Source organism: Saccostrea cucullata, unplaced genomic scaffold (assembly GCF_032062105.1).
Source record: "Saccostrea cucullata isolate Sc308-1 unplaced genomic scaffold, CSIRO_AGI_Scuc_v1 ctg222, whole genome shotgun sequence".
Classification (NCBI taxonomy): Eukaryota; Metazoa; Mollusca; class Bivalvia; order Ostreida; family Ostreidae; genus Saccostrea; species Saccostrea cuccullata.
The window spans coordinates 67364-93508 of record NW_026934761.1 but is presented as its reverse complement, the minus strand read 5'-3'; the positions used below and the strand labels follow the sequence as shown (position 1 = coordinate 93508).

Sequence of the window (26145 nt, the reverse complement as noted above, 5' to 3'; positions counted from 1 at the left end):
TTACACAATTACTGACCAGGGGGATATGAAATGCTAAAAAGCTTGATCAGATTCATCTCAACGAGAAACATTACGTTTGGGAGAAGTACCATTACAAATCGTACATGTAGCAATGCATTTAGTGCGCTGCTTGCGACGATGTTAGTGCGTATGTTTGCTAAATATCGACAGACAGAGAAGTAGACCTATAGAAATAATGAATTGTAACTGAATATTCAACATACATGTATAGCTGCATGCTCTAACACTATAGGGCCCCCGACGGGGGGGGGGATAAATTTTTTGAGAGTCAGGATGTTCACCATCCCATGCAATAAGTTTTCTTCCAAATACAGAGAAGAGAATATGAGGATATTGAATTATTTTTATGGCTTTCAAGCAATTTCAGTATCTTGATCTAGAGATACTGGCCTAACAGCACAACGCGTTTTCCACGTGTCATGAAATTCACAATTTTTGAAGAACTAGATATCCTTGCTCAATATACCATTTGCAAACAAATCACAAAGATTAAATTATTTGCTTATGAAGTAGCACACATAAACTAAAGAGTGGGAAAAATAATGTTCTCTTATTACCCAGTATAACGCAATATTTAGATATGAGTCGGTTCATTTTATGAAAATTAATTAATCATGGAGCAAAGACCCACTCCAGCTTACAAATGCACTTTTATGCATAATCGCATATTTCCAAGAAAAGATTGAAGTTCATACAGTCAAGGGTCAAACATGATTTGAATATCACACTTGCAATGCAGAGATTAATGTTGCATTCCCATTAGTAATGGTATGGAATTATTGTGTAAAATTTCACTAATATACATGTATAAACTTTGTCATGGTTATCATGGAGTAAAGAACTTCAATTTGTCGCACATAATTTAAAACGCATAACGTAAATCTGCAAATTTTTACGTCGATTTTATTTTGCGAATTCGGGTCAAAATGCTGTTGATTAATTTTTACGTTTCAAAATTTTGCGAATGACAACTGCTTTGTTTACATTTTCTTATTGTTAAGAGGCCGTGTCAGTAACCATTGAGTATTGTATATAAAGTGAGTGGAATGTGAAAAAAAATATTTTGCTTTAATATTTGGGTGCATGGAAGTATAGATGAATGTCCTATCAAACATGAGTTATTTGGGTCACATCTTCCTTGTTACCATAGCAACGGTGATTTTAATGCTTGAAAAGTGTGAGATTTGATTATTGATAACCCTGTCAAAATTAATTACAGAATCAAACTATGTTTTTCTTAATTTCAATATATATGGGAGATTTAATTTTTCCCATGTTCATTTTAAAGCATTGGGGCCTACTTTGCTTTGTTTCTACCAAATGCTGTAAAATCAACATGATTTTTATAAATATTTTACACGAAAACGCAACCAAACTCTATCATAACCATACATGCAATAGAAACTACGAGATTTGAAGTTATAAATCCAATAATAAAAAATGGTAGTTGGGTACTCTATGACAAATAAATTGATTTAGAATGTACCACAAATATGAAAACGCGTGAACGATTATCTCCCTTTTGTGGAACTCTCCTGCTGATAAAGAACAGAAAGTTGCTGTTGCATTTGTGTCAAAATAAACTTGTTTTAAATGAAGTTGTTAGTTGGATTGATTTTGTATCTTTCTTTTGTAGGTGGAATCAACTTCAGACGACAACTTTTCCCAACACCTTGTGAAAGGCATCTGAATGCCAGGATTCTCAGGAGCATGAAGATAGTCCATTACATAGAAGGAAGACCTTGATTATGTATCTTGATGCCATTGGTGAAAAGGCAGAGGTCTAACACTGACTATGAAGAAAATGACTTAACAGATGAAGGGAAGATGAGCAATTTGAATCAGATTTCTGATATGGCTCTTAAAGCAGTGAACTAAAAACATTTTCTTACTAAGTTTAAGATTTTGATATCAAAGTTTTTGGAAGGGGGATATAGGAATCACCCTGTTTGTTTGTCCATCTGTCTGTGGACAACACTTGGATTATACTGCTCTAGCTCTAGTTGGTTAAAATAGATAATATCTAAAATGAAATGTGTCATACTTCTTGTTTACTGTGCATAAATGTACTTTGAAGAACATACTGTATAAGTAGAATTTTTAGCGAGGATTTAATTTTGGCATTATTAGAGAGGGTGCTGACATCGCTGAAATTGAATATTGCTATAAATTAATGTCTTATTATTTGTAATAGCTTCTGTAGTAAACATTTTAAAATCGCTAAAATTACTTCTGGCTAAAAATAAAATACCAGACTTTGGTAGAAATCGCTAAATTTGCATCTCTCAGTTGATTCGATACGCAAGAGCATGCTCTACGTATGAACAATTTCTTAAACGAGGTAAATTATTGACAAGCAAGTTGATGAAACAAGAATATCAACAGTCTCGTTTAAAGTCATCATTTCTTAAATTCTATGGTCGATACAATGACCTTGTCAGCAAATACAATTTATCATTGAATGAAATGCTGACTGACGTTTTTCATACAAATTGTTAGTCCATTATTTATACACTGAATTGACTACGGATTTTTTCCGTTATTTCCTGATTATGACAACATGCACACGGCGGGTGTGACCGGTCGGCAGGGGATGCTCACTCCTCCATGGCACCTGATCCCACCTCTGATGTTTCGGAGGTCCGTGTTTGCTCTGCTCTTATTTTGTATATTGTTTAATGGACGTTGAGATTGAATACTGTTCGTTATTTCCATATCCTTCGCTAAAATTTCCACTTATATGATATTATTATTATCTTTAGCAAAATATTTCTGTAAAATATTTGACTGTACACTTCAGAAAAAATTCAGTCTCAGAATCAAGTACAAGATATGCTGTAATGGTGCCTAGTTGTGTCGCCTGCATAGCAAGGGGACTCTTAGGGATCACTTCTCCATTGTCTGTCAGTCTGACTAGCTGACCATTAGTCTGTCTGTCAAAATTTGATATGTCATTCCTGAGACACACATTTTCAATGGAAAACTCTTGTTTTATGTTCATATCTGTGATACTTTTAGTGAGCATTGATATTTGACCAGTTGATTGGTCTTACAGAGTAAAATAAGATACAACTTGAAATATAAAGTTGCTGTAAACTACATTTTCACAAGCCTTGTTGATGTTTAGGTTTATTTTCATTTGAATAAGTATAAGGTCATCTTGTGTTTAACAGACACGACTTCTCATTATAAACTGTACCCACTGTAAACGAAGTTTGGGGGGATATACAGTGAAACTTGTCTAATCGGACATGCTATGGGAGATGAATTTTGTGCCAGAATAGACAAGGTGTCAGCGTGCACAGTGTTAAAAACAAGGAAAATACTAAAATGGGAAAGAAATTTAATGTCGGAATTCACAGTGTGTCAGATTAATCAGGTGTCGGATTAGACAGTTTTCACTGTATATATGAATCAGCTTGTCTGTCTGTCTGACTATCCGTCCGTCCGTCTGTCTAGCTGTGCAAACATGTACGGTCCATATCTTTCTTACGGAGGAACATTAGAATCTACTACTCCATACAAAGATTGCACATGACCTAAGAGTGTGTCATGACCTTGACTCAAGGTCCTTTGGGGAAGTTCAAGGTCACTGGAAGAAAATTTTCATCATTTGTGTTCGTTCCATATCTTTCTTATGGATTAACTTGGTAAGTTCCCATTTTACAAAAAGATTCCTCATGACCTAAGGGTGTGTCATGACCTTGACCCAAGGTCATCTGTGCATGTTTAAGGTCACTAAAAGAAAAATTGTAAAATTCATGTTTGGTACATATCTTTTTTTTTTGATAAACTTGAATCTACTACTTCACACAAAGAGGGTTTATTACCTCGTGTGTTATGACCTTCAGCAAAGGTTATTTAAGTTCAAGGTCACTGAAAGGAAAATTTCTTAATATGTGCATGGTCCATATATTGCTTATGGATAAACTGGTTAGTTCCTATTTCACACAAAGATTCCTTATAACCTAAGGGTGTATCATTACCGTGATGCAAGGTTATCTATGCAAGTTCAAGGTTATAAAAGGAACAAGTTCATAATTCATGTTTTGTACATATCTATCTTATGGAAAAACTTGTTAAGTTCCTGTTTTACAAAAAAATCGCTTATTGTCTTGAGGATGTGTCATGACCTTGACCCAAGGTTCTTTGTGTAAGTTTAATGTCACTGAAAGGAAAAACTGGTCCATATCATTCTTATTGATAAACTTGGATACTTTCTTGTTTACACCAAGATTACTTATGACATAAGGATGTGTCATGACTTTGACCCAAGGTCAATTGTCCAAGTTCAAGGGCACAGACAGTAAAAAAATTACAATTCATGTCTGGTCCATATCTTTCTTATGGATAAACTTGGAAGGTTCCCATTTTACATAAACATTGCTTTGACCTGAGAACTTGTCATAACTTTCAATAGGTCATTTACCGGGTATGCAAATTCAAGGTCACTGACAAAAAAAATTCTTAATTCATGTGTGATCCATACATTCAGTCTATTCTTAGGCTGCACCTTCATTTCATTTATAAAAAAAAATAATGAGCAATTACATTTGCACTTAAATGTTTTAGCTTTTCTCTCTTCTCTTAGATCCATAAAATATTCATGATTTAGCACTTCTGAAAAACCCAGCGGGGGGTATTTTGTCCCATTTGGACAGTTCTAGTTGTTTTTAGGTTTATAACTTGAATAATAAACATGGTACAGCAATGTAAATAAGCCAGAAGACAGAGCATTGGCATCCATTTGGGTTGAACATTGCGTCATTTTGATATATAATTTCGGCTTTTGTTATGTCATATATGGTCAAGTTTTTGCGTATTTGGTCCACTTTTTGCGTATTTGGTCCACATTCTGACTATATTGTATAACTATTAGACATTGTAGAGCAATGATACTTATTATTACTTATATGATGGGGTAAGTACAACAGGGTTGACAGTTGATCAGGATGCCATGACCCAATTATTCCACTTGAGAGGCTTTAATTTCCTGGGTGTATGTTTCATGTTTTGCCGATCCTAGTCAAGTCAGTTGCTAGGATATAAATTCCGTTGCTATGGAGATTTCTTTTCTTATTGTTTTGTAAAAAAGTCGTACATTTTATGGAGATTTTTCTAAAGTACTATGTTTCTCTAGAATGGCATCTAACTGTTAAATATCTGTTGTAATATTAAAAAAAATTGCCAAAACTTGCGAAAGTCCACTGAAAATGTTTTGAAAAAAAATGCAAATTTTGATTTCTGAAAAAAAAAATTGGGACATCCGACTACCAATTTTTATTTTATTATTTCATAGTATTGGGATATATCTTTAACTTTGTATGACATACAATACCTACGGTTGTTGCGTTTTTATGTATTCAACTTTTGAAAAACTTAATTTTCCACGGATATTCCCATCATGAAAACTTTGTCATTTTTCGGTTGCCATAGCAACCATATCAAAATTTTTAAAAATACTTACAGACATAAAGATATTTTCTTCTGATGCATCTTTCATTATTTCAATATAAGAAAACAATTTAGACCTTCCAATTGTTCCCCCCTCTGCATTTAAATATGTCTAAATTTGTATTATTTTACAATGTTTCATTGAGAATTTACTATGCAAATTACATTTGTTGCCATGGAAACCAATGATGATGAATAAATTTGTAAAATTTGTCTTCAATGTGTTTTTTCTTGTTGTTCAAATATTTTAGGGTGGTTTTTGCCCAATTCAAAAATTTTGACTTTCCATGTTAATCTCAATGGTTACTGACACGGCCTCTTAATTTATTTGTAACAGAAATATTTTTGCGAATGCAATGAACTGGCAAATTTGCTAAAATTTTATCTACAGCAAAAATTTCCAGATTTACGGTATTTTTTACACAATTGTGATACAGGTGAGGTTGTCGCTTTATAAATGAGTGCGGGTTTCGCAGTGGATTTCTTTAATTAATTGTTAATGAAGCACTGCAGGAAGGAAATTCTATAACAATGAAGACATTCAAGTATATTATACGCATGTTTTACCAATAAGAGGTTCAAAACGACGAAAACACGTCAGAACTTATAACTGTTTTTCTTATTTTAAAATCTACTACGATTGTAAATAAGCTATAAGATCAATAACTGTGCTAGCGTGTCGAAAGCATTTAAACAGGAATTGAAGCACATCGAAAGGTGAAAATCTATTTGATCTGCTAAGGCATGATGATAAAATTAGTTGAAAGGTTTGAAGGCTTAATTTAAACCATGTCTGTTATTCAGTTTTGATTACCTGATGTAATGTGTCCAGCAGTAAGTACAAAATATCTTTCTTTTTCTTTGACCTAAATATCTGCAAAAAGAACCCTTCAATAAGATGTAGTACGACTTTTATACTGAAACTGCCATATAATTATAAGCTAAATATTCGACATGTCTTTGTGTGTAAGTGTTTTAAACAGATTAGGGAAATAAGACTTCTAAGCTTGAATTGGATAAAAAATTAATCACGAAATGTGTGTCAGAAATAATATAAACCGTTAAAAGGAGTTTTAAAAGTATACGACTTGAAACAATATGAAATGATACTGATATAAGTCAGTTAAGAAGGGTTGTGGGATCATGGCCAATTTTAGACTATTTGACTAGAGCTATGCATAATTTAACATATATGTAAAAGAAATGGCATTGTCACTTAACACTAAAGTAATATACTAGTATTTGAAATGGATATTAAACTTGATGAAGACCATCATATATGAATTATATTCATTTTAAAGTGTGATAAAGATCGTGATGATTCCTGTCATGATTTTTTTTTTGTAAATTTACCGGACAGCAGTAAAAATAAGAATTACAAAAAACTTTTCGTCTCCAATTCTTTATTACTTTATGATCACGTTCAATTTTTTTTTACAGTTGAACTATATCTATACTTTTAAATAAAATTATGTACATGCATTGAACTTCACGTACCACTGCGAGTGTAATAAAAAAAAACTTATTATTACTTGAGAGAACAATTAGAATTGTGAATTGAGGTCTATTAAAAAAAAATTAATAGAAACGTTATGAATTGATTTTACATTTGTCAATTAAAATCGCCTTTATTGATACATACATAGAACCATGAATAGAGTGCGAAGGTGTATTCAACATGTCAAAATTTTTTGCCTTAGTTGATTCTTTAATCGTTAAATTACCCCCACAGGGTTTTATGTCTGAGTCTTTACAGTAAATTTCCTATAAGCTTTACTTCATAATAGCCCCGTGTATTGGGAATTTTTATTGTGCTCGAAATAGGACGATTTACTCGTTTCAAACGACATCGGATACATGTTTACTGGCGACACATGTTTTGATTGAATCGAAAGTTCCCTGGAAGTGAGGAGGAAAACACATTTCAAGGATAAAATAACGTTAAAACTAAAATGCACTGATATGACCAAGTGCGGTTGTCTATATTTTTTGACCGAATTTGATTTAAGATTAACATGATTAAAGAGGTTTCATATTTTCTAGTCTGTCCTTGAATATCATTCCGTTAATTTCAATTTATGACTTTATGGCCGCTTTCTGAGACAAATGAGACAAATGGGAATATAGTATTTCACAATCAATGCCCTAGTTTTTGATAATGATCACCAGTCTCATCTCTCGCTTTTTTTTATCTTTTAAAATCATCTGTGAAATTCAAAAGAGAATCCTAACAATGGACCTCGTCGTTAACTTCTTTAATCAGTCCACTGCTGGTTCAGCTTTTTGTGATATATTTTATGCTCGTCTCTGTAAAAATAATATTTTTCCCTTTCTTTGTTCATCATCAACTGTATTGGTTTTAGCAATGACACGCACGTTATCACCATCTTTGGTAAACCTAGAGCCCAAAAGAACACATGACGGCGGTGACAGCTGTTAGTGTACAGTACACGATACCAGATTCTGTTATATGCCTAGGGGCCAGCTGTCAGAACTGGGATGTTCCGACGTAGAGCAGCGAAAAGTCTGGTTTTATTTATCACCGGACTGTTTTAAGGTAACTTAAAGATAATTTTTCAATTTCTTGTTTCTTTCATTTCCGCCTCTTCCTGTTTTATATGTATAGGGATCACGGCGGGTTGGCCGGTGAACGGGGATGATTTCTCCTCCTAGGCACGTGATCCCACCTGAGGAATTTCTTTTAAAATAATAGTGTTATGCTTAATCTACGTTGTTTTAAATCGAGCACTGTTCATTATCTTTACCTCTTTCATAACTTGTTTTCAGCATACTGTTGGATATCATGACATATAACAGCGTTTTCAACGTATAGTTTTAGATTTATATAATAAGGAATATTGATTCAACTTCTGACCTCAACAACCATTAAACTTTCTCATTTCAAGATATCTACATGTATATCATTCTTTTTTCGAGTTAGGACTTTTAATTCAAAGGAAAACAATTATTAATAATAAGATATTAAGGAAGTAAAAGAAACCCTCCATCATAAAGAAAATTAAAAATCAAAATTAGTACTAACATAATTCTTGCATCAGTAATACTATACTACATCGGAGTAAAAAAGCCATTTATTTCAAGTTTCGAATATACTTCAAATAGACATGTCTGTCATTCCAGGAAGAAGACAATGCCATGCTTGATGAAGAATTTGTTGTTGTTGCTATGTTTTCAATGTAATATAGTAACACTTGTGGCGTCTGAGAACAGTGCTGCTCTAAACACCACTCTCTGTTCAGACCAGCAAGAAATGAAACGTAAGATTGTTTGAAATTCATTCACCCATTTCATGAACAACTCCATGTTAAAAAAATTTAAGAATAATTTTTCATCCACGATCGCTTTCTCTAATATTTACATTATCTTACATTTTCCCCCAAAAAATATTAATATGACTTTTTTAACGAATCTAGCTGATGAGAGAGTCTCTGACATGTTGTGTGGGTGTTTCCAAGTGGTAGTCAGAAATAAAGAGGACGGCTTCGTGTTACTGGTTCTGCTTCAGAAAGTTTTCTGGAAAAGTCTCCCTCTTCTGTTTGTCGAATCCCCCAGATTCGAAGTGTATCGCGAACGTCATAACATGATATTTCCACTGGGAAATATCAATTGCTCTGTAAGATTAGTTTTTTTATTCGAAATATAGAAAAAGAGAGGAAATTTTGCCTTTTGGAGTGAAACGAAAATGTCTTGATTTTAAAATGTTTGAAATTTTTCTTCTTTAAAATACATGTATTTCAAACAGGAAAATGCCACGGTATGTGAGAAATATTTTGAGGTGAAGGATCAAAACAACAGCGAAGTTCAGATTCTCCAGGTAAATTAAGACGAGAAATGAAGTATCTCAGCAATGTTGTGTACATTACTTAAGGACAGATGATACAAACAAAAAATGGATGCCTAGATTGGTATACATTTCTGGGCCTTTTTTGTTGCAAATGATGCAAATGATAAATTCCCAAAATATTAAGAATTTCTAAACCTTCTATGATGTTCAAAATTCTACCTTTCTGCAGCCACACTTATTACCTCATGTAAATATTTTTCACTTAAAATTCGATTTTTGTGAAACTCTGAATAAAAAGTAAAAACTACGCGGTTAAACTTGTTTATTTTACCCATTGAAACATGACCCAGGTTGTTATTTTCAATTTTTATGACAAAAGTTTGTTTGTATCATATGTCCTTAAGTAACACAACATTCGCCTTTCAATGAAACTCTCTACTATAGATCATAATGTATATAATAGCCAATATACATAAACAATTCAGTTTATAATTCTAATGGTCATTGCATCAAGCCCAATGGAAAAAGAATTATTTTCTGCAAATTAGTTTAATTTTCTTTTCATGCAACCTATCTTTTAATCACATAATAATTTTTTTTATTTCGATTTAATTTGGAGTACTAGTATTTCTAAGTCTATTTGAGTAACAAAAATGAGTACCATGGGTAAAGATTGATTTAAATTTACCAACATTTTTGAAGGATTTCGGTAATCTAAAAAAAATATGAATTGACCATTTTTTTTGGGTACCTGACTAGAGGTCTTGTATTTATTTTAATGCTGCATTATAACCCCCCCCCCTTTTCTTACAGGTTTACCTGTCCTGTGACTCAAAGTACGAATGGGTCCCATCGCCATGCTATGACTGTCCATACGTTAAACTATTCTGTGAGTACTGGCTTATTCATCTGTGAATATAAGATTAAACCAAACACGTAAAACTGAGAAAAGTTTTCAAAAAACAAAAAAAATCCTGCAAAATGAGTAAATGTGGTCATCGTGTGGAAATAAGCTTCGACTTTCATTCTTTTTTTAGTTCTTAAAAAAGCTGACGTATTTAAGTACCATCAAATGATAGACAAATTCCCGCATATCAATAATTTCAAATCAATGACACATACATACATCTTCTCCAGACCTTTTCCATCATGGCAATTAAAGCATGCATTTTTCTTCTGTGTATGCCTAATGTAACTTTATAAATAATTTCGATGGGAAAAATAACTTTATAAATAATTTCGATGGGAAAAAAAAATTTCATCAATATTTGAGACCAAATATCTTGCGAAGCAGAAATGTCCAAGAACTGATTGTTCGGCATCTAGTATTATCATTCATTTTTCACTGATATAATATTAATTCAAAATTATGAAACGGTACATGCCTTTCACCTAAAAAAACAAAAAAGAAAATTATATTCTTGCCTGCAATACTCAGTGCTTTTTCTTGTCAACCCCACCATTCTTATTCAAAACTCTGAAGGCAATTTAATTATAAATATTAACATAATACTCTACCCCAGCCTACCTTTCTTCTTTTCTTGGTCTTTTAAAAGGCCGTACATCCCCCTTAAAAGGGCACGTTGTTTTTCCATGACACATTGATATACTTAATAGAATAGAATCTTTATTTTAAAAAAAAGCATGAAAAATGTAGAATATAACTCTAACATTACTTTACAGACAGACCCCCTCCAGACAACCCGATTTCTTACCTGCAGCCTCCTATAGGGGATATCGTCAGCACCACCAGGCCAGTAATCTCAACCTCTGTCCTATACATCATCATTCCCGCGGTCATCGTGATGTGTGCAGTGGTCACTTTTATTGTGTTCTTTGTCCATCTCAAACGTGAGTTTCATGTTTAAAAAATATTTGTAATCTTCTAAAGCAATTTATTATGTGTAGTGTGTGAATCACAATACCCCTATATTCTATTTTTTTTTTTGTAAACAGGAAGGTCAAGGTCACCAAGAGAAAGAACCTCTGAATCATGCAGCAGTGAACCACTTGTTTCTGTGATCGAGGCTTCTACGTCACAGTCTAAAAAAGAAATCCTAATAATAGATATTGCGCCTGACGAATCGTGTTCTGTGCAATTCCGCAATATATTAAAAAGGGTTCCTAAATTTAATGTTGTGTGTTATATTGACCAATTGAAGGATGTTAATCAGAACATGTACGACTGGGCACACAGGAAGCTGAAAACATGTGACTTCATAGTTATAGTATTAACCGGTGAATTGACAAAAGTGTTCGAATCAGATTCGTGTGAAATACTCCGTTCGTCTCCGTACTCAGATATTGTCAAATATTTCCTCTCTCAAATGAACAGCACTATGTACACTAGTGACGCTTCCTTGCCAAAGTACGCAGCTGTTCAGTTTGAGGCTAATGTCGTGGTACCCTCAAATTTTACAGAACATCTTCCCAACATTTCATTCAAAAACATTTTCACCTTTCCAAATTTTTTGCAAAATGACAACTCCACTTGTTCACAGCTCAACAGATTTCTGATGACAATGGGTGCTAATAACGAGGATATAAAACAGTGTATGTACACCACCTGACTAATGAGGTGAACCTGTAAATAGGACTTTCCATTGAGTTCTGTGATAACTAAATGACCCCTTTGAATTCATCAGTCTACAAGTTCTACAATCTTTAAAATCACAGAGCACAGGCCTAAATGACCAGTTGGTTAATAAATATTTTACCTCCAAGTTTTCTGCAAATACCTGTACATTTTGAACACCAAATGTGTTTCAAAGAAGTGTGCTGCAATATGCATATGACAGCATATAAACGTGATATAAAAGGCATTGTTTTAACATGCGATTATGAGAATGAAATGAACCTATTAAAAAAAAAGAGATTTTTGGACAGAAATTTATATTTAAAAGTTAGTATAATAGTTAAAATCAATAAATATACAAATCTCTGTTTTTCTGTCTTCTTTTTTTTTTGAAAGTTCTAAAAAATGAAGAATATAAATCATTTTAGACAATACCAATCACATTCTATTAACACAAAATTAATCATAATCACGACATAGTACCAATCAAACTCACATGGCACAGTAGCAATCACAATCACATAACACAGTACCAATCACACACATGACACAGCACCAATAACACTCACATGACAAAGTACCAATCACACTCACATGACACAGTACCAATCAAACACACATGGCACAGTACCAATCACAATCAAATAACACAGTACCAATCACTATCACATGACACAGTACCAATCACACACACATGACACAGTACCAATCACACACACATGACACAGTACCAATCACACACACACACATGACACAGTACCAATCACACTCACATGACACAGTACCAATCACACACATGACACAGTACCAATCACACACACATCACACAGTACCAATCACACTCACATGACACAGTACCAATCACATCCACATGACACAGTACCAATCACACTCACATGACACAGTACCAATCACACTCACATGACACAGTTCTAATCACACTCACATAACACAGTTCTAATCACACACATGACACAGTACCAATCACACACACATGACACAGTACCAATCACACACATGACACAGTACCAATCACACACACATGACACAGTACCAATCACACACACATGACACAGTACCAATCACACTCACATGACACAGTACCAATCACACTCACATGACACAGTTCTAATCACACTCACATAACACAGTTCTAATCACACACATGACACAGTACCAATCACACTCACATGACACAGTACCAATCACACACACATGACACAGTACCAATCACATTCACATGATAAACTATTAATCACACACATGACACAGTACAAATCACACACACATGACACAGTACCAATCACACACACATGACACAGTACCAATCACACACACACATGACACAGTACCAATCACACAAACATGATAAACTATTAATCACTCACATGACACAGTACCAATCACACACACACATGACACAGTACCAATCACTATCACATGACACAGTACCAATCACACACACACGACACAGTACTTAAATTACATTCACCTGACACAGTACCAATACATTCACATAACAAAGTACCAATTACATTCACATGACACAGTACCAATACATTCACATAACAAAGTACCAATCAAACTCACATGACAAAGTACCAATCACACACACATGATACAGTACCAATCACACACACACACACACACATGATGCAGTACCAATCACATTTACATGACACAGTACCAATCACATTCACATGACACAGTACCGATTACACACACATGACACAGTACCAATCACACTCACATGAGAAAGTACCAATCACACTCATGACAAAGTACCAATCACACACATGAAACAGTACCAATCACACACACACATACACATGACACAGTACCAATCACACTCACATCACACAGTACCAATCACACTCACATGACAAGGTACAAATACCTCTCACATGACACAGTACCAATCACACTCACATGACACAGTACCAATCACACACACATGACACAGTACCAATCACACACACATGACACAGTACCAATCACACACACATGACACAGTACCAATCACACACACATGACACAGTACCAATCATACTCACATGACACAGTACCAATCACACATACATGACACAGTACGAATCACATTCACACAACACAGTACCAATCACACTCACATGACAAAGTACCAATCATACACATGACACAGTACCAATCACACACATGACACAGTACCAATAACACTCACATGACACAGTACCAATCACACTCACATGACAAAGTACCAATCACACACATGACACAGTACCAATCACACTCACACAACACAGTACCAATCACACATACACACAGTACCAATCACACTCATGACACAGTACCAATCACACTCACATGACAAAGTACCAATCACACACATGACACAGTACCAAACACACTTACATGACACAGTACCAATCACACACATGACACAGTACCAATCACACACACGACACAGAACCAATCGCAAACACATGACACAGTTCCAATCACAAACACATGACACAGTACCAATCACACACACATAACACAGTACCAATCACACTCACATGACAAAGTACCAATCACACACACATGACACAGTACCAATCACACTCACATGACACAGTACCAATCACACTCACATGACACAGTACCAATCACATTCATGTCAAAGTACCAATCACACACATGAAACAGTACCAATCACACTCACATGACACGGTACCAATTACACTCACATGACAATGTACCAATCACACTCATGACAAAGTACCAATCACGTTCACATGACACAGGACCAATCACATTCACATGACACACATACAGAGGTCAAAATCTATCAACCAATCAAATTGTGCTTGGAAAATTATTGTATATTTGTTGAAGCGAATAAGTCTAGAGTAGTTCTGAATTTGACACACACACAGTATGCAAACAGATCTAACATCAAATATCACATGACACAGTTCCAATCACACTCCCATGACACAGTACCAATCACTCTCACATAACACAGTACCAATCACACTCACATGACAAAGTACCAATCACACTCATGACAAAGTACCAATCACACACATGAAACAGTACCAATCACACTCACATAACACAGTACCAATTACACACACATGACACAGTACCAATCACACACACATGACACAGTACCAATCACACTCACATGACACAGTACAAATCACACTCACATGACACAGTACCAATCACACTCACATGACACAGTACCAATCAAACTCACATGACACAGTACCAATCACACACATGACACAGTACCAATCACACTCACATGACACAGTACCAATCACACTCACATGACACAGTACCAATCACATTCACATGAAATAGTTCCAATCACAAACACCTGACACAGTACCAGACACACTCACATGACACAGTACCACACACACTCAAATGACAAAGTACCAATTACATTCATATGACAGAACAAATTACAATCAAAAGACACATTATGAATTACACTCACATTACAATGTGCCAATTTAGTATATGGTTTTTTTTTTTATTTTTAGATCAGCATCAAGTTTCTTGTAGTTTTTTTGACACTGGATCCCAGGAAAAAATATTAAAAAGGAAAGAAATTGTAGGGCATATTGTGAATATTGTGCAGATGATGCAACTCTGCATTTATCTGATAACAATGTACATAATATTGAAACATTTTTGAATTATGATTTATGCGAAATTGAAAACTGGTGTTTACAGAACCAAATGATTCTGAACACGAACAAATCAAAATCTATGCTTATGTGTACACAACAAAAAAGGTCAAAATTAGATATTCAGAACTTAATACAGAAATTTCTGGAGAAAAGCTTGAAAATGTTAATGTTGAAAAACTCTTAGGTGTCTATATAGATCAAAATCTTCATTATAATTATCATGTAGATTCAGTTTGTAAATCCTTAACATACAAGTTATTTACACTCCGTAAAATTAAGAAATTTCTTCCATTAAATACCAGAAAACTTTTTTATAATGCATATATTTTGCCTTCAATAAACTATTGTCTTACAATATGGGGCAATGCATCTAAAACTAGCATTGAAAGAATTCATAAACACGGGCTGCTAGAATTATTCTTGATGCAGCACAGTCAAAACCACTGTTTGACACAAATGTATTTGAATTAGTCACACTACATAAGTGTATTTTATTGTACAAAACTTTTTATGGTATGAGCCCCGAATATCTCCAGGACCTTTTTGTTTTTCATAGCAATGATTCCTATTCCTTACGTTCAGAATTAAATTATAATCTTCGTTTACCAAAACATAGAACAATTTTATTTACAAATTCTATTCAATATTCAGGTGTAAATTTATGGAATAACCTACCATTACATATAAAATTATCACCAACCTTACCTATTTTTAGACGAAATGTAGAAAAAATTATAATTAGCCAACGTATGTAAATAAATGTTTGAATATGTCCTTTGTACAAGATGTTTGACTATTACTATTGTTTAAGACAATGTCTCTTGAACAATTAATATTGACTTCTTTATTAATTTTGAATCTATATCTCATTTAGATGTACATTACATTATGCACTAACGTCTACATGTTTTATCTTTGATTGTATCATTTTATGTAATATGTTGTTTGAAATTAGAAGGCCCCGGCAAGAATAGTACCTGGTACTAAAGGAAAGCATTATTATTATTATTATTATTATTATTATTATTAAATCAATTATTTTCTTTGGGGTTTGATTTTTATTGTTTTTGAGGCATGAACACCACAAAATTTAAAATCTCACATGAATTATTACTTATCATTCTCAAATCACAAAATCAAATCCCCACAAAAAATATGTTCTTCTAAAACCTCGAAAATTTGACTCCATGAAAATAGTTTTTTCTTTTTTATTCTTTTGAAAGAATTGCAAAACCATGTTTCTTACATTTGTCCATACGTGTTTTAAAAAAGTCTGTGAGACAATGCTCACTTATTATAACCCCACCCTCTGATGTGAACATAAACAAGTTCAGTTGAAATGAAAGTCTTATGGACAAATGCATGAATTAACAGGAAGCTGACATTGGACTTGAACAGAAATGAATCCCACCATTTGGCAATGCCTATAAAAAGAGAGTTTGCTAAAAGTTCAATAATCTGCAATAGGTAGTTGCCGAGAAAACTGCAACGAAAATATGGTACAGACAGATGCGTAGTTAAACAGGAAGTTAACACTGAATTGGTACAAAAATGAATCCCATCATATGGCATGTCTAATCAAAGAGTGTGCTGAAATTTCAAGCATCTGTAACCAGTAGTTCCTGAGGATTTGATACAGACAGATGCACTGATAAACATGAAGTTGACATCAGACTGAAACAAAAATGAATCCAACTATATTGGAGGCCAAAACAAAGACTGCTTCTGTTTTATGCATCTAAAATGAGTAGTTGCTGAGATAACCATGATGAAAACTTGTTGTGGACAGACAGACACACACGGGTAAAACAGTATATCACCTCTCATTTAAAACAGGGGTTTAACATTTTGTGACGTAGCTGGAAAAAACGTTATTGGCTCTTTCTTGTGACTTCCAAATGTGGAAATCTACCAATCATGTTGAAAAGCACAGAAGCTTGGTTAATCATTAACAAAATTTATTCATAAACAAGTACAGACCTACTAAGAATCACCATGTTTGAAATTTATATCTTCTAAACCGTAAAAGAAATTCTATCACTATCACTTTACAGAAATTAAAGAAAAAAATAATGAACAATTTTGTCTTAATGGTGCATGCATTTCAGGGATAATCAATCATTTTAATAAAGTTTAATAAGGATCAAGCACTGATTACTTTATTATCTGTGTTCTTCATAATAATTCTCTTTTACATGGTTATGAATTGCTGCAATATTATGCTTCAATGAATTAAATATACATGTATTTAAACATCACATCTGACTAGCTTATATACTTTAGTTGAGACTTCCATGTTCAAAAAAAAAAAAAAAAGTGACCAGTAATAACATGCAAAAGGAAGTTTTTCAAAGATTATCAGCTTTCCAGAGCTATATGTACAAGAAATGAACCAATTATATCATTTAACTATTACAGAAATGTTCTTATAATATGTATTAATTAAAACACTTTCAAGTGTTAAAATACAAATCCAAGCAAAGTTTCAATCCTTCTCAAATTTTCGACAGTATAAACATGATAAAAAAAACTACTTTTATTCTCCGAAATAAATGCTTCTTCTACTTGGGTACATAATTTGTATACGTTCTGAAACATCACAAGTCTTGAATTCTTGCCATAAGCTCTTGTTTTAATGATGAGTTGCTTCCCTTGTCCCCCTGCTGGGCTTTGACCTCTTCCATGACCTCCTTGTCCCAGGAGAAGTTAACCACGGCGGCGGGGGCCAGGCCCAACTCCGCAAATGTCAAAGAGTGGTCTGTCAGTTTTTGACCACCTGACGAACTCAAGTGAAATGGAATCCAGTCATGTTCTAAGTTCTCTCTCACAAAATCCACTAAACAGGAAAAGGGTTCATTAGCTTTAAAAGTGCCCTCCAAAAGCACATCATGAAAACGGACTCTGATTAGGACAAAGCGATACTTGGTGAGTTCTCTTCTCTCATCCCTTTCCCGCATTGCCTTCGTACGCAACATTCCTAGTTTTTCTGTCGCTTCCTGGCGTGCTTGTTGTTCTCGCTTGAGCTCAGCTGGGGAAATGTTGTAAAACTCATCAGGAATGTTAAATCTGCTTGCTGAAGGTGACGGATGGTAGACCTTTAAATTCCTATCAAGTTGTGGCTTGATCGGCTCGGCTGTCAGAAGAATTTCCTTTAAGTTTTCGAGACGACTAGAGTCTTTTGCTACCTCCTCATCTATCACATAAAAATCAGTCTCTCCATCCTCAAATGGCAGTTTCCTTATTGTAAAGCCAACAGCTTGTAAGAATTCATCTGTTCCAGCCAGATTTTTCACTCTCTCTATGAAGGCTTTGTTGGACAGTCTTATCTTGCGGAACTTTTCTTCGGATGGGTTATTAATGAGATTGTCAAGATACTTTGTCAGAGTTTCTACACATACTTTCACTTTCTCTTTGTCCTTGTTTAATGTTTGGATCATTAGGGCTGATGCCATAGCTGGCTCCTCTGCTAGCTGAGACAGTAAAAATTCATGGATGTATTTATTCATCTCCTCTTTTGGCAACACTGCAGGTCCTAAAAATAAATAAAAGATCAAGTAAAATGCATTGATTAATGATAATATACATGTAGGGATATTCCACAACAGACTACATTTAAACAATATACTATACATTTATTTGTTTAATACTCTACTGCAGTTAGGTTAATAGAATCGAAAATATGGATGAGGGGCTGTTGATATATTTCAAGAAACTACAAGTATATCAATAATACAATAATACATGGAAATGCATCTAAAACTTGAAGTAAGAACTCTGATGATGGAGTTTTTAGCTTATAGGTAGCAAAATCATCTGAAGACTCCTAATTTTGAATTCCCTGATAATATATATCTATTTTTACCTATATCAGGACAGGTGTAGAGTATACAGCTGAGAACAGGGGCTGAGTCCTTGACAATTTCCTTTGGTTCCTCTCTGTACTGGCTAGCTTGCTTCATCGCTTGCTCAGCAGCTTTCTTCTCCTCCTCCATCTCCCTCTTCATTCTGGCTTTAGCAATGTAATTTGGGTCTATCAAAAACAACACATATACAAATTTATTCTACTTTTGGACTATCAAAACAATACAAAGAAATTTTATTCCTCAAGAATGAACGGTTTTATTAAATATACACCTGTCAGATAAAGTAAAAGTGCAACTTGAAGAACAACAGACTTTTTTTGTTAATTTGACTGCCTGCATCATTAAAAGGTAAAAATTTTATTTTTGCTAATATTATGTTCATGCATTATCCATGTTACAGGAATTTTCCACTACCCCATGTAGGGCCGAATATGGGCCCCATTCCCAATTGCAAAACCCCTCCCTTTTTCCCAAAAATGAACTGCCTATGTTCAATTTTTGAAAGAAAAAGAACTCAAGAAGGTAACCTGAATATCATTTACAAAATACAAACATGATTAGGTTTGGAAATTTGAATGAAATGAACAAAACTTTGAAGAATCTTGGGTAAAACTTTCTTATAATGATCAATCCTCTGATTCATAGTTCTGAATAACTAAGTAAAAGATCAATTTTTATTCATCTTAAGTATTTATTTCCTGAAAAACATCATACAATAAAATTTCCCAATAAGTGATAAAATGTCGTAAAATTCCCAATTCCAAGGGCCTGGGCCCCATTCCCAAAAGTGAGTGGAAAATCCCTGAACTGTTATCAATTAAATCATTGTAAATACATGTATATGTGTGTAAATGCATATTACATGTTACTGAAGAGACAAACAGTATCTGACATTTTAAGTGACCAAAGCTGATTTTGTACAAGATACTTGAATACATAAGAAACATACAAGAAGCATGCCAATACACCTTTCTATTTAAAATGCACTTGGCAGAATATTTTTATGCATCAAAATAAAAAGTGTTGTTATTTAAATATTTCTTATGTACACAATACAAATTTTTTACTATGACTGTACCTGATTTGGTTTGGTTTTTAGTTGTCCTCATCAAGGCCGCCTCCGCTGCCCGGGCTGCCTCCTCAGATGGCCCTGACCTTGGGGTCTGAACGGACTGGGGCCGGGATGTAGAGGGGGCAGATCTGGTATCATCTGTCAGTTTATGTCCCTCCCCAGCCTTCTTAAACTTGACATCTAACTTCTTCTTTTGGAAAAATTTCTTTATAGCTGACATGATCTGTTACAGTAAACTAAATCTCTGAAATAAAATAACATTAAAGTAAATTGAAATCCTATTCCTGGGATCCTTTCCCTCCATTTCAAATAAAATAATGTTTTATCATGGTTAAAAGCTCTGAAATCTCTATTTTTATTAAACACTATATGTATTACCCTAAACCAAGCTAACAAAATTTGATGCACTTGAAGGAGTCTTAAAATGTGTGTCACAGGTGGTGAAAAGTCAAGGCTCAACTGGGACTCCAACCCATGGCCTCTGGCGTACCTTGCCAGTGCTATAACCAAATGAGCTATTGAGACCCAATATACTGACTGACTTTCACGCATCTGTTAACCCGGTGATATGTGTTTAGATAATATAAGAAGGGAATGAGTGGTTTACAATATGGCAATCATTTAAAGGTGCATAGACATAGATTGAAGTTCATGTTTTCTGTACAATATCACAACTTGTATATTGTATTTCACCTGAAAATATATTAATTAAAAAATCTTATTTCATCTAAAAGTTATTAAAACTTAAAATATTTGGATGGGTTTGATTGACACATCCTTGCACTTTCACAAATTTTAATTACCCGGTAGTTGTGGGACGATCCACCGGTGCATCACAGCTAGTATTCACTTTGACGATCTGCAGATCGATTCATCTAATTTAGTATCATGATACCCGACAGCACTTTTTTTAAAATTTCCAAAAATGTCCAGGCTTTAGAATTCGAAATTTTTAGTCCTTTAGTCTGTATCATCAAGACGTATAAACAAACAGAAATAAAGTACAAAGCTATTGGTGATACAGAATTCAAAATATAAGCGTCAAAATGGCGTCAGACACGCCAATTTTTTTTCATACACTGAAATGTTTCAAATTAAATGTTCTAAAAAAACCTAGTTTTATTTGGTTCTAAATGTATCATGATATGTATCGTATTGCACCTAAGGTATCATGATATGTATCGGATCGGCTAAGTTGACAGTATACTTAGGAAAAGTGGCAATCTTGTTGTGTATTACATGTGATGAAAAATAATAAGACTTTAATCCAATCCCCAAAGTCATGTTAAAGCTATATGTTACTTTAATGATTTATGAATTCATTAATTATGAGACTGAAGTAGGTGTGTCTGCAATTGAGTTACACAGTTAGATGCCTTGGGGAAGGAAGAAGTGTGCTGTGAAAGAAAAAAAGTGCATGTGTCAAGAAAATTAGAAAAGTGGATTTTTACATTGCCCATACACAACTTTTGTTTTAACCCGCGATGCCTTGGACCCCCTCCCCCTTGAACTCTAATCCAGGCTCCTCTTCTTCATTGGGACAAAAATAAATCTTCCATGGAGGAGGGGGTGTTAGATTTAGAGGAATCTCGGACTTACCTTTCTCTACTCAATAATTTACTTACTCTAACGATGAAGTTTCTCAAAGATCTTCTGTCCGTAATGTCTCCAGGCAATAGTGATCAGAAGCAGGTTGAAAATCAGCCAGACTGTTAGGAAAACTAACAACTTACTCTGAACATCGTATTGTTCCAGTCGAAAAGAGAGAAATGCGTCAACTAAAACGCCCCAAATTATTGAAATATACTCTGCTACATCAACAGCTTCCGAAATCGTCGTGCTTAAAGGAGAGTTGCTGCTCATTGACAGTTATTTGATAAAATATGTGAAATTAAATTTATCAATCTGGTGATTTTGGAGTGACAGACATTTGATAGTTTGTACTTTATCTTATTCAAAATAGCAACAAGTCGTACTGAAGAATTTCCTTTTCGTTCAGTCCCATATGAAGACAAATCACGGTTTTTAATCAAATAAAAGTAAAATAAAATGTTTTACCGGTATTACTATATTTTTATGTATTTTTAGCGAGAGTTTCTAGGAACAATACGTCAGTGACGTAGCACTGTTTTTGAAAGGGGCAGCCAAGAAAAAGAAAATTAGTAATTTCTATTGATACTAACCTGAAAAAAAGTTGACAAAAAAAAAAAAGAAAAGGAAAATTTGAATTTACCCAAACTCAAAAATCCTATTTCATGGGGGTGGGGATAGAGGCCAACTTTTTTCAACACCATCTTCTTTCAGTATCAAATTTTCTTCATATAGTTACTACATATACATTACCCTTACATTACTTTACTTTAGCCAAAAGTGGGAGGGGGGGACCAGCCTTTCAATGAACATTTTCAATAGTAAAAGTTATGTCTGAAAAAAAACGTGCCTGTAGGTATTGATTCCAGAGGTCTTATACCATTATGAGTATGTTTTTTAAAATCATAAATGCTATATATTACATCCTGTCCACACTTTCATTTACTATCAGTACGTGCATGTATACAGTATGCAAACTAGCGTACTGTATGAAACAAGTGCTTTTGATCCTGTCACAAATTTCTGGGGTTGGAAGCTTCAAGCAGGCTTTTTTATGACACCTAGCTTACACACTTTCGAATGATCCTGTATTACAATAACCAAGGACAATCCAGATCATTGCCAATAACTGTACATGTATTTTAGTTTATATTATCTTTTAGTTCCTCTCTTTTTCTCATCAACAAATGAATAATACTTTTATGCATTAATTTGCTAAACAGAAAAATTAATTTACTGATAAAACTTTAGTGAAAAGGGGAATTAAACTAAATTAAGCTATTAAAGCATTTAATTTACCGATAAAACTTATGTGAAAAGGGGAATAATAACTCAATTAAGTTATTCCCCTTTTTAATGGAACGGAATATTTGAGTTTCACCTCTGTTATTGTTCCAAAAAATAGTTCATCTCTGAATTACATTTAAAATGAATACATAATACCGGTAAAAGTTATTTTAAGCTGGTATGGGAAAATTTCCATGTCGAAATAAAACTTCAAGTATAATCATAAGTTTTTTACTCCTTTTTAAAGATTTTTGAAAATTAGATGATAATAATAGTGGTGTGAGTGCAGGTGGCAATACCATGCCCTCTGGTGAGAGATTAATTCCTATCTCAAGTGATGGTAACATAAATACGAAAGCCGGATAGGCTCATTTCTGAAAAGATCAAAAAAATATTCAACTCGTTATAACGAGTTAATTATCTCGTTATAACGAGTTAATTATCTCGTTATAACGACTTAGTTATCTCGTTATAATGAGTTAGTATCTCATTATAACGAGTTGATTATCTCATTATAACGACTTAGTTTTATCTCGTTATTACGACTTAGTTTTATCTCATTATAAGTGATTACTTATTTCGTTAAAACGAGTTAGTTTTCTCGTTATAACGACTTAGTTTTCTTGTTATAACAGTTAATTATCTCCTTATAACGAGTTAATTATTTCGTTATAACAAGTTAATTATCTCGTTATAACGAGTTAGTTATCTCGTAATAACGACTTAGTTTTCTCGTTATAACGAGTTATTTATCTCGTTATAACGAGTTAATTATCTCGTTATAATGAATTAGTTATCTTGTTATAACGAGTTAATTATCTCCTTATTACGAATTAGTTATCTCGTTATAATGAGTTAGTTATCTCGTTATAACGAATTAGTTTTCTCGTTATAACGAAATAATAAGTTGCCCCTTTATTTCCAAATTTAATAGCAATACAAGAATTAAAATTGGCTGAAATTTTAATGTCATTGAAGTTTAGTTGACAATTATTAGTCGTACTTAACTTTAAAACTGAGAAAAAGTTGCAAATTTAATTTGCGATATGGTTTAATTTATATTAATCCTGAACTATCTTGCTGTCAATAATCACAATTTGATAAGTATTTATATATGACAACTTTCTCTGATAAAAGACTTTAATTTTTTCATATGTTTTGGATGACTTTCATAATCAATGCCTAAGTACCTAAATTAAAACTTTATTGAATAGCAAGCTAAAACAGGCGTTAATGCAACATATATTATATACACCTATAGTGTGATACATGTATATATTAGTTTGAGAGTCAGAAATGTTTTGAAGAAGGGTAATATGGATACATCAGCAATTAGGTCATTGGCGTAAAATGGGGGCTACTGCTCACTCATAACACAACATCACGAGCCGGCAGTTATAAGTTTCCGAATACATGTATTTGTTTTTGGTCTTTTAAATAAACAATACAAATCAACTGCATCGTTTATACATAAACAAACTACAATTACAGGCACAACCCCTCGAAAAACAAAAAAACTAGTTTGCTGTTTTTCAATAAAATCTTTATCATTAAACAAACTTGGTCTACTCGGTTTTATATGCTATACTTCCTATCACTTAGATATATCAACTTTAATAGACCAGTTTTAAACTCAGTATAACGAGAAAATTTACTTGTTATAACGAGAAAAATTAACTCGTTGTAACGAGAAAATTAACTCGTTTTAACAAGAAAATTAATTCGTTATAACGAGATAATTAACTCGTTATAACGAGATAATTAACTCGTTATAATGAGATAACTAAGTCGTTATAACGAGATACTAACTCCTTATAACGAAATACTAACTCGATATAACGAGATAATTAACACGTTATAACGAGACACTAACTCGTTATAACGAGGTAACTAATTCGTTATAACGGGATAATTAACTCGTTATAAGGAGTTAAATGTTTTTTTTATCTTTTCAGAAATGAGCCTATCCAGCTTTCGTACATAAAGATTACTGGACAAGTTATGTAAGATATTGCACAAATTTGTAACAAAGTAGGTAATCTTAAGTTTTTTATTTTGTGAACTGACAAAAAAGCCTTGTCTCAGGACATCCGACACATATTTTAAAATCCTGTGGAAAGCAATTTCCACATAGAGTGCAACCCAAACTAAAATTCATTGACAAGCAGAGGAAACATGATATGTCAATTTGCAAGCTGTATTTCTCAAAGGAAACATATAAAAATATACAAACAACATGAAAGTAACGAAATACATAACAAGAAATGTTTGTAAAACACTTATGCCCCCCTCCCCCCAAATTGGAATTTTTCCAAGTCCAAGGGGCAAAACTCTGTCAAAAATGGTGCAATCATACCTAAAACAAAACTTGACCTAGATATTAATGTGATATATCTGTATACAAAATTTCATTTCAGTATGTGCAACGGTTGCAAAGAAAATGAACGGAAACTGCAAATAATTGAAATTTTTCTAAGTTCAAGGGGCATAACTCTGTGAAAAATGGTGCGATCGTACCCAAAACAGAACTTGCCCTAGATATTCATCTGATTAATCTGTATACTAAATTTCATCTCAATATGTGCAACGGTTGCAAAGAAAATGAATGGAAACTGCAAATAATTAGAATTTTTCTAAGTCCAAGGGGCATTACTCTGTCAAAAATGGCGCGAACGTACCCAAACCAGAATTTGACCTAGATATTCATGTGATATATCTGTATACTAAATTTCATCTAAGTATGTGCAACGGTTGTAAAGAAAATGAACGGAAACTGCAAATAATTGGAATTTTTCTAAGTCCAAGGGGCATAG

At 33.7% G+C, this 26145-nt stretch overlaps 3 protein-coding genes across 3 annotated transcripts in view; 1 reads left to right on the top strand and 2 right to left on the bottom strand.

Moving 5' to 3' along the window:
- LOC134241273 (coadhesin-like) overlaps nucleotides 1-11118 on the bottom strand; it is a 35290-nt gene extending 24172 nt beyond the window's left edge. The window contains exon 1 of the mRNA XM_062723335.1: nucleotides 10996-11118. The gene's annotated coding sequence lies outside the window, so the exon portion shown is untranslated. The remainder of the gene's footprint in view (nucleotides 1-10995) is intronic.
- On the top strand, nucleotides 6143-12156 carry LOC134241274 (uncharacterized). Its single transcript, XM_062723336.1, has 8 exons — nucleotides 6143-6309; nucleotides 7839-8032; nucleotides 8617-8753; nucleotides 8910-9109; nucleotides 9239-9310; nucleotides 10094-10169; nucleotides 10964-11131; nucleotides 11237-12156. Exons 3-8 carry the CDS (start codon nucleotides 8627-8629, stop codon nucleotides 11848-11850), a joined length of 1257 nt encoding a protein of 418 aa, XP_062579320.1. The 5' UTR covers nucleotides 6143-6309; nucleotides 7839-8032; nucleotides 8617-8626; the 3' UTR covers nucleotides 11851-12156.
- A 5312-nt stretch (nucleotides 12157-17468) lies between these two features.
- On the bottom strand, nucleotides 17469-22405 carry LOC134241270 (UBX domain-containing protein 6-like). Its single transcript, XM_062723333.1, has 4 exons — nucleotides 22081-22405; nucleotides 20462-20699; nucleotides 19383-19550; nucleotides 17469-19052 (listed from the first exon to the last, which is right to left on the bottom strand). The coding sequence occupies exons 2-4, from the start codon at nucleotides 20673-20675 to the stop codon at nucleotides 18118-18120; spliced, it is 1317 nt and encodes a 438-aa protein (XP_062579317.1). The 5' UTR covers nucleotides 20676-20699; nucleotides 22081-22405; the 3' UTR covers nucleotides 17469-18117.
- Nucleotides 22406-26145: the final 3740 nt, after the last annotated feature.